This window comes from Schistocerca americana, chromosome 2, assembly GCF_021461395.2.
Source record: "Schistocerca americana isolate TAMUIC-IGC-003095 chromosome 2, iqSchAmer2.1, whole genome shotgun sequence".
NCBI classification, from domain to species: domain Eukaryota; kingdom Metazoa; phylum Arthropoda; class Insecta; order Orthoptera; family Acrididae; genus Schistocerca; species Schistocerca americana.
In genome coordinates, this window is record NC_060120.1 from 799,346,668 (window position 1) to 799,361,421 (window position 14,754).

The window sequence follows — 14,754 nt, forward strand, 5'->3', positions numbered from 1 at the left end:
GGTAGAGCACTTGTCCGCAATACGCAAATGTCGTGAATGGGAGTCTCGGTCCGACACACTGTTTTAATCAGCCAGGAAATTTGGTATCAGTGCACACTCAGCTGCGGAGTGAAAATTTCACTTTGTGAGTTGTCTGAAACTACTACTCAAGATTTAAGAGCAGTATTGTAATGTGCTCCTAAGTGGCTGCATCAGCTATTTTTATTTGTTCACTCTTCAGTCAATCACACATATTCCCATCTATTACATACTTTGCCTTAATTATAATATACAGAAAACAGCCACCAAAAAGAAAAAAATATTAAAAACAAATAAATAATGATATAGTTCATACAAGGTTGTAAGATTTTCGCAATCAGCAGTATTGGTACTGAAAACCCTGTTACCAGTCTTTTGGACAATATTCTCACATCTTTTTTTTTCTTTCTCAATGACTGACATTCCGTCAAAAACAAGTTTGTTACAGCAAGAGAGTTTGGCCATATTACAATTAAGTTTGCATAAATTCTTGGCCTTTCACTTAAACAAATGTAGTAACGAGATAATACTCTACAAAATTAATGACTCTCCACTAACCCCTATTTATGGGATGCAAAATAATCATTAAATAATATTTGTCAACGTGAGGTATGTTCATTTCATTACAGAAACTTTAATAAGGGCTGAATATCTCCTAACAGAAATATTCTCAAGTGCAAAAAATATAAATGTGCATCATTTGCATTTTAAAAAATACAAATAAAACTTACATTTTTTTCTAAGCCCTACTAATCTATGAGACAAAAACTTTTATTATTATTATTATTATTATTATTATTATTATTATTATTATTACTGATATGTGCTTTGCAAGATGAACTGCATGACACAAAAGAACATATTGTATTATTTTGTATGCAGACAACTATGAAACAGAGAGCATTCATTATATGAACTATTTCACTGATATAAGATAACAAGAAAAATCAACATATTATACATATAATTTAGAATTTATATTCTTGTTGCATGTTGTGGCAACTGTGTAAGACACACATACATATCTAAGTTGGCATCGAATGAATCCCCCTCTTACAGAACGTGACTGCAGCCAACACTGAGTAATTTAGACACTGCAAATTGATTTTTGTGATTCATGATGACAAAAATCTGAAATTATGGAAATGTATTAAAGATACTCATTTTCTGCACACAGTAACAGATCCAAGCAAGTACACTCAGACAAAAACTGTTGAACAAACAGCCAGTAGTTGTTATAACTGGAAAATGCTCACCAGTAAATACAAAGTAGAGATTAATCTAAACGGTGTTAAAAGACAATTTCTCACAATGAATATGCTACTTGTCCTATCTTCTTACACACTAGTCTCTGCTTACTTGTTTTTTTGTTGGCAATTTGCCCATAATGTTATCCATAACAGCTTTAGTGACAGGATCAGTGGCAGGGAAACTAGGAGCTGCAGCTTCAATGGGCTTTCTGTCCATGACAGCTGGAATAGGCATTGTCGTAACTACTGGCTGGCTTAGTGGGACAGCTGGTGCACTGCAAGGAAAAAAAAAAAAAAACCCACACTCAACATATATTAGAAATGCCATTGCAAGACACAGATAAAAGAGCAAATGAGTAACAGTCAGCTGCTGCTGAAGAATACTTTTCCTTTTACAGGAATGCATGAAGCCAGCAGTTTGAAGTACTTATGACATTACTAGCAGTAACATGAATGTTATTCACAAAATATGGTCATATGTAAACAACTGCATTACTTTATCTTTTGGTAACTAAAATTTCTTCTCTCATTCCCTGTGTCCCATAATGCAAACTGACGAATACGACTTTATATTGCAGTTTCCTGTTTTAAATTTCAGCTGAACCCATTAAAAAAGTGCTAGGCTATAAACCAGATGTAAGATGATGTACACCTTAAATGTACTAAGTATTTATCCTCCATTGCTTTAAAATATTGTAAAGTTTTGTTTGAGAATCCTTTATCTAAGCAACTCAGATAAAATAATTATGTTAATATGCTAACTGGCTCTATAAATCAGCACTAGCATCGCAGGCTTATAAGCACAATTATTACTTCTTCAAGAATTAAATAATAATAAATACCATATGTGCCCTAATGACAATCTAAGACCAAATATGTAGATTTTGGAGAAAAAATAAAAAAGGTCTTGCAATTTGTAAACTCTGTTTTCCAAATAATCTTGCTTTCCACTCACAAGGGAAAGTCCCCATCATACCCCCCTCAGATTTAGTGGTAAATAGCCCCGTCAAAAACTGAACACAGATCAGGCATGAATGCAAGAAAAAGATGTACTGAACTGTGAGAAAAGAAGAAAAAAATAGAAACAGTGAACAGCCCAAGCTCAAGATGTATAACTTCAAGTGAACTGCGAGAACCATGGTGTTGTGTTTGTGTGATCACAGGGCTGGAATGCAAAGTGGGAGATCCGTGTTCACAACTCACTCGTACCCCCCCACCCCTCCCCTCACAAAATTATGAACTGCCCATCCAGTCATTGACAATGTGTCTGTTCTCCTCCTGTAGTCTTGGCAACTGTCATACTAATAACTGGTTACAGAATATGAGTCATATGGTAAGAATATATTACTGTCGCAAGTAAATGTGCTGAACTGTGAGAGCAGGCAAGATGCCGCATAGGCCTCTCACAGAAATGAAAGCAACAAATGAACAGATATGAATTATGTTACAACAAAGGAATTCAAGACTCAAAACCTCCAAAACAGAATGCAAGAGTAATAGTATGTGAACAAATAGGAGGTACATACGTCTGGAGGTCCCTTCCTTACACCTCACGTTGCAAATGGACATCACACCACAACACAGACACAAAACTGAATACAGCAAACAGACACGTCAATGACCAGATGGACAGTTCATCATTTTATGGAAAAAAGAAAAAGAGAAAAAAAGAGGGCACAAGGGAGATTTGAACAGGGGTCTCCCTCTTTGCAGTCCAACACTGACAACATAAACACAATGCCATGGCTACTCAAATTTGCTTAATGTTGCACATCTTGAGCGTGAACTGTTCACCGTTTCTATTTAGCTTCTTTTTTCACAGTTTTTCCTGTTTTCATGCTTGATCTACATTCAGTTTTTGATGGGTTATCCAATGGACCACCTTACCACTAAATCTGAGGGGGGTGCATTTGGGAGTTTCCCTTGTCAGTAATAATAAGACCAACAATCCGTAATTATTTATGACTCTTCAAACATTCATAACAAATAAAAACATTACAGATGCTGAACTGAAGCTATATAAAAACTGAGATACGCAGCTTGAATTAACTATTTCCAGATGCTGACAGAGAAATTAAATAAAATCAATGAAAATGCCACAATTAACAAAAGCTTCTAAGGAGAAGTGTACAATGATGACAATGCAGGGTACTAATTCATCATATTTGTTAATAGTCTATGCACTACTTTGAAAACAGCACTCTGAAATCCTCAGGGAAACCTCAGATCACTTAAAGCATCAACATTAACATAATATATTTTGAAAAGTTGGAAAATGTAACAATTTACACATCTTATTTGACACTAGGAGCTCATATAGTAAAATCAAATTAATATGGAGCGTCATTAACAGTTAAATAGGGAAATAAGTCATAGGAGATATCATTATTTCTATGAAACAAAATGGAAGCAATATATAAGACTTTAGATAGATTTTTAACAATTACCATTAAAATAAGTGAGAAAACTTGCTGCAAACATTTCAGAAGACAAAGCCAAGGTGTACACAGAAACAGTAATATGCAGAAAATTCTGTGCGATTAATATGGGGCTGATAATAATATTTCCCATAAGACAGTAAAAAGCTATGACCTTACTGTAACTCGTTTTCTATGGGACACACATTAATTCAGTGTAATTTCCTGTACCGGAAAAAGAAGAAGAAGCCATTATTAGACCTCTTTCATATAATGGTGAGTATAAAAATTACTGAGCAGTTTCCTTCCACCATTTTCCTGAAATTTTAACCCTTTGACTGCTTTGGACATCTTAAGACATAGCTGTGCTTCTATCCCCTTCACCCAAAGATCTTCAAAGTTTGAGTTATTTAGTTGAAATATTTGCCAATGTTTGCTGTTTGGAGGGGAAATATCCTGTTGATATTTTTAACTTCTCTTTACGTTTCTGGAGTTTAGTCATACTGGCTTGTGGGTATTATTCTATTCGTTATGCTTATCTACAAAGGCAAAGCTCATTTCATTTTATCAAGAAAACAATACAGTTATCTATTCATTGAGAACAAAAAATTCTAGAGATAGTAGATTTGACAGTATGTCAGATTTTTCGATACTGAAAACGGTTTTGATTCTTTCCCGGAAACTCAATGCAGAAGTTCTGAACTGTATACTTCAGAAGGTGTAGCAAACCACTCATTCATCCTACAACAGATGTCACTGATTAATCATGAAAATACAAAGAATCTGAAAGAGATGGTGAAACGCTGGAGAAAGGAGCATGTTTTAGCAACACATTTCATTAAGAAAAAGTCATTTTTCTTCATTTAAGCAAGCATTTTTATGATCTCACCACCACATATAGTAGGCAGACAATAGTCATATTTTATGATATTCCTAATACTAGACCAGATGATATCTGTAGAGGAAGAAACCAATCTATTTATCCACCTACCATGGCCAACAAGCAAGAATCACTGAATTCTTGGTTATTAAAGCTCAAAAATACAGGTTAAGTGTATCAAAGGAAAGTATATCGAGAAAATTAATAAATATGACACAGAATTACTGGCTAGTACTTAGTTAAAGGAGGTGAAATATTTAATGCTTCTAATACACACACACAAAGATGGTATGGAGGAGGGAAGGTTTAAAGAGAAAGGCAGGATAATAGCAACCTACTTGTACAAAGGTGAAACGATCAGGGGGGGGAGGGGGGGGGAGCATTTGTGCCATCACCTTTTGTTCTTTCTGTGTGTTATCTGCAGTACTTGCCTGTCACATTTTTCATCATTTGATGCCTACCTCCTCATTTTTAGCTACTTTTTGTCAGGTGTCCCCCTCTCATCCTGTAGTAACCTCACTCTATCCCTCTTACATCCCCTAAGAAGGAATTAATAGTTCTAAAAATTAGGACAATGTCATCACTTTTACTTTTATGTGAGTCCGTAGGCATTACTAAACATTTCACTTTCTGAAGCTAAGTACTGTAACGATACAGTACTTAAAAACAACTTATTGTTTCTTTTGTATTTTCCTTCTCATGGCTAGGGCAAAAAGTAACCATCACTGGTCAGAGTTGTATTTTTAAACCCTCCACCAGTCATGCTGTTGTATTTTGCACAAAACCAGGCAGTTTTTAATTGCCTATCACTTCTCATCAGCTTCTCAGAAAATTTGCGCCAACTCTTCATCATGACAGTACTCTTACATGCTGCCTGCCCCTCCTCACCACTTTATTGTGGCTCCTTTTATGCCCATAAGCGATTTATTTAATATACGCCTGGCTGTTGTACAGAATACAATGTGCAATCGCTCTTTTTCTGATTGTTTTCAGTCATGTTTATTTTCCATAAAGTTGTTTTTTACAGGACATAAATACAATTCTTTTTATGTTTCTCTTATTGTTAATCTTATTGAGTAGAATAGTACAAATTTTGAACGTTTTTATTATGTGGAGTCCAGTAAAACTTGAAGATATTCCTAGAATTTTGTAAAAATTAGAAGAAGAGAATGAAAAAACAGCTCAATAATAATCAACTTAAAATACTGAAGATAGCGATTCCATCTTGATTGAGGAACAAATACCAAATGCTGACCACGATTCTGAAACTGAAGTAGAGGGTAACAGTGGAGAGGATGCAGATAAAACAAAAACTGAAGATTTTTATGTTGGGAAAAAAGCAGCTACAAAACGGAGCAAATCATGTTTACTGAAATTTTCAAAAATTATGGCAAAAATACAGGAAAAATTTTACTGTATTACCAATTGACGTATTTTTGAAAATTTTTGATGTAAACAGGATTGATGGAATTCTAAGAAACACTAATTCAAAAATTGAAAAATTACGTCCAATGTGTGAGTGGCCCTGAGATTCCTCTTGATTGAACTAGAGAAGAACTATTCTTATTCATGTCAACTTGAAAAAAGGGATGAATTGTTAATGTCAAAGAGTTGTGGGTGAAGAATTTGACAGGACCGACACTTTTGAGAGTGGATTTGAGTTCTCGCAGGTATCAATTAAGTTGGAGGAGTCTTCAATTTGATGTCAGCACATCCCGGCAGGAAAGAAGGAAGCTTCAGAACGAAATTTTCATTCTGCAGCAAACTGTGCGCTGATATAAAGCTTCCAGGCAGATTAATAAGGTAGAGCACCTGCCCGCCAAAGGAAAGGTCCCGAGTTCAAGCCTCGGTCAAACAAACAGTTTTAATCTTCCAGGAAGTTTCAAGAAGGAAGCTTGATAAACTTGCTGCTGTAAGACATAAAGATATTTTTGACAGCTTTGTTCAAAAAACAAGAAAATCTTGCAGCATGAGTGAATATGTTACAGTTGATGAAATGCATCCAATTCATGGACACTGTTCACGGATTCAATATATGCCATCAAAATCTGTCAAATATGCATCAAAATGTATGCAATGGCAGATGTAAAGAAATTTTAATGTGGAAATTTGGAGGTAGGATTCCACTGCACTTATATTAATAATATCATTATTAATTATATTATCTTGGTAAACAAATACTAGGCTCATGCTATGTTTCAAATTCACCAGAAGAAGTTGTAAAGCATTTTGTTGAGGAGTAGTTAATACAAATAGAAATATATCAACTGATAATTGGTGATCATGTACATTATAAAAGAAGTATTACACTTTTAGGAAATATAAGAAAAAACAAAGGCATCACTGCTCTAGAAGACAAGAGGTTAGCTTCTTTAATATTTGGTTACGGAACAGACCAAACTCCTGTGTTTTATGTAACCAAGATAAGTATAGTAATTATTCTAATGTCTACAATGCATGGTCATGGAGAAATAGACCTAGAAAGTGTAAACTAGGCATTATTCTGGAGTGTAATAGGACCAATAATGGAGTGGACATGCTGGAAAAATTATGTGGCACATACAACAAGAGGGTGACCCTCATTAATTTGTTTTGCCTTGCAAATTAGCTGGAGTGAATAGCCAGGTGACGTATGTAATGCTGAAAGAGAATGAATGACAAGTTTTACATAGATTTTTTTTTTAATATGTTGTCCCTTGAATTAATGATTGAACAATTATCTGCCTCCCAACAGACCTCAAAGCATTTCTTCAACTCCAATATCCACAAGCCTCAAATTCGGCTTCATCGAGCCCTCCAACGACAAAAATGTGTGGGACATGCACCCTTTGTGGGAGGTCGAAAAACAGCTTTCCAACAATGACTTGTAGTATGTGTGGTCACATTGTATGTAAAACTCACTCTTCAAATAAACTGTCTGCAATAATTGTCAATAACAACAATTTATAACTGTAAATAATTAAATTCAGTTGTAATACAAAGAGCAACAAAAGTTTCTTGATTAAAATTCTTTTTATAGCATAACAAAAGTAATATAAATAGATACCAAGAGACCATTCTGCTTTTAACACAAAATGATTAACATATGTTAATTAATACATTTAATTTAAATTGAAAGCAGTACTTCAAGCTCAACAACATATTGTACTTTGTGTTATGCGTGACCTCTCATGTGATAGATACTGGCACAACCAGTGGAAGGTTAAACAGTCCTATTTTATATGAAATTAAGTTTCATCTGCATTTAGAGTTACTGTTGAGATAGCCTCACATAAGTGACAACTTTGCCAATACATGAACAGAAAGTTCATTCAAAATAAGGATCACTGTCAATAAGGATCATAAGGTGCCATGCAGTGAATCTTACCAATGAAATGATAATTAAATGGACACCCTAGCTGCAAACAGGCGTTGATATACTTCATTGGGGACATGTTGAAAATGTGTGCCCCGACCGAGACTCGAACCCGGGATCTCCTGCTTACATGGCAGACGCTCTATCCATCTGAGCCACCGTGGGCACAGAGGATAGCGTGTCTGCAGGGACTTATCCCTTGCATGCTCCCCGTGAGATCCACATTCCCAACATATCCACACCACTACATTCGTAGTGCGCCTAATAGATGTTTGCCCATCATACTCATTACTCATGGCAGATTAATCTACCAAGTCCCGTACGAGTTCGGGCATAGCGTGTGCGTTCGCACAAGAAGGTCAATGGGCGGGAAGCCATATTTTAACTATATATGACGGTAGTATCTGTTCCCGAAAGGACAATTACTGTGGATGACCATGCAGCTTTGCTAGAAATGAAATGATAATTAAATGGACACCCTAGCTGCAAACAGGCGTTGATATACTTCATTGGGGACATGTTGAAAATGTGTGCCCTGACCGGGACTCAAACCCGGGATCTCCTGCTTACATGGCAGACGCTCTATCCATCTGAGCCACCGTGGGCACAGAGGATAGTGCGTCTGCAGGGACTTATCCCTTGCACGCTCCCCGTGAGATCCACATTCCCAACATGTCCACACCACTACATTCGTAGTGCGCCTAATAGATGTTTGCCCATCATACACATTACTCGTGGCAGATTAATCTACCAAGTCCCGTACAAGTTCGGGCATAGCGTGTGCGTTCGCAATGAAGTATATCAACGCCTGTTTGCAGCTAGGGTGTCCATTTAATTATCATTTCATTTCTAGCAAAGCTGCATGGTCATCCACGGTAACTGCCCTTTCGGGAAAAGATACTACCGTCATATATAATCTTACCAACTTTAAAAGCTTTTCACTAACAAAAGTCTACTTTAGTTGTTATAGTGTAAACAATTTATTCGATACAAATGACATTCATCTTTCCACGACTTCACAGCCATGAAATCACTCCATGTGGTTCTATTCGCAGGACCAGATACAACATATCAAAAACCAAACAAGAAACTGAGTTGAGGATGAGGCCAATTTATGTCCATAGATACACTGCTTGACAATCTCACAGCGGAAGAGAAAGTGCACGTCCACAACCTGCAGTGCCATACACATACTGAGATGGAAAAGACCAGCCCCACTGTTTGCTGATTAAAACTTTATCATAGGGCAATTTATTATACTGATATGCTATTAAACTAAGCTCGTACATAGGACTGTGAAATGGTACAGAAAGTTCAATTTTCACATTCTGAATATGTATGTTTCAATTCCTCACACTCTCCACTGGATGTTAAAGAGCCAAAATAACAGAGTTTCTTCTATCTCTGGTAAGAGAATTGTAGGAACTTTTGCAAACGAACAGAGATCAGATGGTGGAGAAAAATTCTCTACTCAGAAAATCTTCCACCATCTACTGGAATGCAAATTCCAAATGATTTTCTTAGGAAACATGGCAAGAAGAGTGTTGACGCATATGTGTGCAGCTTTTCAAAATCACCATCAAAACACATAACCTACCATAACATGCTTCACTCTGTTTCTTGACTTACAATGCAAAGAAAAAGTACTAATTTCTTCAACTATGCTGGAGAGACAACATAGAGGCATTTCTCAAACCATTATTTATGAAACATAGCTAAATACAAAATCATGAGACATGATTGCTCTGGCCAGCGCTTACTTTCCAAGATGTAAAATTTCCTCTTCTGGAGACAGGTTTTGGCCAATAATTCTATCTCATAATTTTAGTTCTCTTGAGTGATGCTTTCTTTTGATAAAATTAAATACAAACTGGCTTCTAATCTTTGCAAATGCTGGCCTGAAGCCCTTATCAACTTCAAAGATGGATAATATATGAAGTGTGCATAAACAGTATTTTGACATTTAGAGTTTCTGATTTTGAACCTTCATGGCATATAAATTACTGTGCTAATAACTTCACAGATGGGCAGTTTCAGTTGTTGTATATTTCGTACATAAAATATAAAGGAAAACAGCAAATGCAGCATACATTACACCATTTAAACAAAATGTACAAGGTGCCATCATTTCCAGTAATTGCATATCAACAAAAATTATTCACATACCTTAACTTTTTGGGTTTGGCAGATTTTCTTGGATTGCCAATAACCGATCTGATGACAGATATAATAAGCACTCATTCTCCTACAGTCTAATGAACAAATCATGCATGAAACAATCACAACTCTCACATTCAACACTGATGAAGCGAAGAAGTTATTTCAGTAGATGACAATCAATCCCAATGTGCTAGAGCATATATCACAAGCAGTCTGTATATCTCATTCACTGTAAAGCTTAGAGGATGTATTGCATACAAAAACACTGAACTACGCTGTGAAAAGGATGATACATGCTTCTCACATGAAACACAGTAAACAGTATAATTAGAATTCCATCAAAGAGTAGCCTATGACAAGTGGTTCATAAACTATCTTTGTAACTATTAACATATTTATTCATTTCTTGAGTTAGTAGATCATGCAGAGCAAATACTACAATCAGGTAGTGTGGACGGAGCAATGGAAAGAGAAATGACTAAGAAGCAGCAAAACACTTTCATCATAGCCCAGTAGTCAAATCATGTAAGAAACTGCTGAAAAATGTGTAATTATTAATAAAAATTCAATTTTCAATGCCTCTGCAGTTTTACCATAAAAGTACGAAACTTTTAGAGAAGCTTCTAAGTCAAACATTAATGCTCTAAATAATGTTTATAGTCACTATATTTTGTTCATATAAACAGTGGCCTAAGTCAAGAAATAATGCCAATTACTGCTAGCACTCCAGAAATACTCAACACTAGATGAGGGTTGCCACTTGGTAACTCAGCACCAGACAGTGGCTCCAATGCACAGAACTTGGCACTTATTTGATAGATTAGGTACATACAGCTCAGCAGGGAAGACAGCATCTAACCAGCAGTCAAAGAGATAAGAAGGTAATGTTCTCCAAAATTTGTCACTAGCTGTGCAATAATGAAATATTCAGCCAATCATAGTCTGGCAACCAAAAGGGTCATTCTACTGAGATGCTATTAACAAATTCACTGAATAAGTAATAAAATGTGTAAGAAGTTAAGCTCTATGACTTATCCTAAACATTTGACTGTGTGAATCACAAAAGTTTACTAAAGACGCTAAGTTTCTATGAAACACCTGGATAAGGAAGTGGCTGAATGGTTTCTTGTTTAATAAGTACAGAGTGATTAATCCTTAATGCAACTGTCTGGTGGGGATTTTGTTGCTCCATTGGCTGCCAGCCTGCCGTGGCACTGATAGGTAGTACATTTCTTCTCGGCTGAAAGGCCTTTGTTTCCAAAGATAGCAGATTTTTGTTAGGTGATGCAGTACAGTATATTAAGTGAAAGTGTTTCAAGTGAAATGTCAAAATACAACTATTCTATTCACCAAAGAGTATTCATGTATCATTCATACAAGTGTGCAGAATCACAGAGTGCAGTAAGGAGATTATTTCAAGAGAAAATTCCTGTAATTCAAGCACCTAATCAGAGTATGATTCATCAACTGATAAATAAATTTCACAAAAAGGGAAGTGTTACTTATCTGAAACATAGACAACTACGTACAGTACTCACAGAACAAATTCTGGATAAGCATGGGCATGCTCTGGAAAGGGCTAGAAAATCAGTTTGACATCTTTCTCAACAAATGTGAATTTCCTATGGCTCTATTCAAACAGCTACAAATATCAGATGTTACAGCCCTATAAAATTACTGCAGTGCGAGAACTTTAAACAGGGTAGCCCTGCAAAAAGGTTGAAGTTCTGTGAATGTATTTTGAATAGCATGCATGATGGAGAGACTGACCCTCACCTAAATCTACTTTTCAGATGTATCATGGTTCCAACTAAGTGGATACGTTAATTCACAAAATAGCCATTATCAGAGTTTTGAAAAGCTTAATGTAATACACAAGGCACCTCTGCATGATCAAAAAAATAGGAATGTGGTGCGCTATGAGCAGTGAGAGAATAACAGGCCCCATTTTTCAAGAAACAATTAAGTGATAGATAGGGGAAAACAATTTGCAACCTTTTTGGGGAATTAACTGAAAGAGAATGTGCTTTCATGACCTTCCAGCAGGATAGCACATACAGCCAATTCTCATCATGTGAAATTCATGACTGATGTTTAATATGGCAATAACTCTAATATGTGGCCTCCTCGTTTCCCTCATTTAAGCCCCAGCAATTCTTATCTCTGAGCAGAAAGGATGGTGAGGGGGGGGGGGGGGGGGCTTAAAAGAGAAAGTGTACAAATCAGATCCACACAATTTACATGAACATAAAACTAGCATTTGTCAAGAAATTGCTGCCACTCACAGAGGGAATTGTAGAATGCAATGAACAGTTTCCTAATCAGGTGTCAAAAATGCTTGAATTATGAAGGGAGGCAGTTCCAGCCTCCCCTTGCTTAATATAGGTGAGTAATTTACTTTTATTTTTAAGTGTTTATGTTATGTATGTTATAAATAATTGACAAGACAATTTGTAATATATTTACTGGGAACCTCCTGTCACCCACACTTATGGCACAGAAACTGGCCTCACTGGCCTGCTGCAAGCCACAAAAGTAATTGCATTAATGACTGATCACCCTGTATGATGCAGAAACTTGTACTACACTGTTCAAGCAATTCAAGGCAGGATGCAGAAATATATATACTATATTCTTCAAGTAATTCACAGGATATTTTATTATCTACATGGGAAGAAGCGAGATTGGCTATTCCCCAGCGTATGATTATTGGCCCATTAATACTCTTGTCTCAATCTACTATTTTAGTTTAATTTTGTTATTTGCATGTTCCTTGGATCATAAATAAGACCTGTTCCTACGACTTTGAATGCTTTAATTTTCAAACTATAGTACACTTTCTATGAATATGAGGTGTGTTCAAAAAGTAAGGTGACTTTATATTTTTATGAAAAAATATTTATTTATTCATCAATGTTCATGTTGTCCCCTTCAAAGTGATCTCCTTCAGATATAATACACTTATGCCAACGCTTCTTCCAATCTTCAAAGCACTTCTCATAAGCACTTTTTCCTACAGCCTTGAGTAATTCCAGTGATGCAGTTTTTATTCCCTCAGTCGTTGAAAATCTTTCTCTTCATAGGTCTCTTCAGTTTTGGGAATAGGAAAAAGTCACAGGGAGCCATATCCGGTGAATATGGTGGCTGAGGTATGATTGTCTTGTTGTTTTTGACCAAAAAAGACTCTCACAAGCAATGATGAATGAGCAGGTGCATTGCTGCGATGCAAAAGCCATGAATTGTTTTTCCACAATTTTGGACGTTTTTTGCATATTGCGTTTTGCAAACAGTGCATAATGTCACGGTAATACTCCTTATTGACCATACGACCTTGAGGCAAAAATACATGATGCACTACACCACGGTAATTAGAAAAAAACACTGAGGAAAACTTTTGTCATATGATCAAACTTGGCATGCTTCTTTTGGTCTTAACTCTTTGGGATGCTTCCATTGGGATGACTGGGCTTTGGTTTCAACATCATAACCATAAACCCATTTTTCGTCACCAGTCATGGCCCTTCTGAGCAAACCAGGATCATCATTGATGTCATTCAAGAGTTCCTGAGCGATGCTCATACAATGGTTCTTCTGATCCATAATTGAGAAGTTTCCGAACAAACTTCGCTGACACACATCTCATTCTCAAAACATCAGGAAAAAACTGCATGACTTGAATCAACCGATATGCCAATGTCCTCAGCAACTTCTCTTACAGTAATCCAACGATTTTCCAAAACAATTTTCTTCACACCTTCAACGTTATCAATTGTTGAGGCACTGGGGTGTCCAGAGCAAGGTTCGCCATTGGCATCTCCTCAGGCTGTTGGAAGAGCTTGTACAGTCGTGGACAAAACGAGTGAGACCTCTCACCTTTTCGTTGTGCTGATCTGCACAGCTTTAAAGTTTGCTACACAGCATAACAGGCAAGATGACAAAGTAAGTTTATAAGTGGATATTGCAGACGACTTCAAACAAAATTTGAATGTAACTTTGTAAAAGTTCCGTTATCAAACTATCTGAGTTGCTGGCGATTACAGTTTATCCTCAGTAGACAATATATATTATCATTATACATTATGTGAAAAGAGGTTCACCAGGTGCAGTGACTGAGCGGTTCTAGGCGCTTCAGTCACGAACAGCGTGGCTGCTTCATTCACAGGTTGGAATCATACCTCGGGCATGGATGTGTATGATGTCCTTCAGTTAGGTAAGTTTAAGTAGTTCTATGTCTAGGGGACTGATGACCTAAGCAGTTTGGTCACATAGTTCTTAGAGCCATTTTTTGACCTTTCGCGTTAATTTTCTTTACATAAACAGTGGTATCTTTAGATTGCGTTGACCACCAGCATCCGCAACAAACACCGCAGAACGTTTCAGGGAGTCTTGAGCACATAGGAGATAAACATCCAAATTATCCATTAGTTATAGGTGGAGATGTTCTAAGTCAGTGGAAGTTGCTTTGGGAAAGCAAATAAAAACTGTTATAAACTGATATCTCCATAGTCAGATCCAAGCATTCACCACGTGACACAAAGATACTGAGCATCTTTGGTCAGAATTTAAAGGTATTGTCCACCATGTGATAGAGAAGTCTGTGCCTAGCAAAAATATAGGGGGAGGGAAAGGGTTCACCCTGGTACAACAAACATATTAGGAAGTTGCTGAGAAAGC

The 14,754-nt window shown here is 36.5% G+C and overlaps 1 protein-coding gene and 1 non-coding gene across 4 annotated transcripts in view; both read right to left on the minus strand.

The window, feature by feature from the left end:
- Positions 1-14,754, minus strand: part of LOC124595413 (zinc finger protein 346-like) — a 127,946-nt gene that overhangs the window by 70,495 nt on the left and 42,697 nt on the right. For all 3 annotated transcript variants that reach the window (XM_047134144.1, XM_047134146.1, XM_047134143.1), the window contains one exon: positions 1,378-1,543. In XM_047134144.1, the coding sequence (XP_046990100.1) occupies positions 1,378-1,543 (166 nt within the window). The remainder of the gene's footprint in view (positions 1-1,377; positions 1,544-14,754) is intronic.
- Trnat-ugu lies at positions 8,012-8,086 on the minus strand. Its single transcript has one exon. It is a non-coding gene; the product is annotated as a tRNA-Thr (tRNA).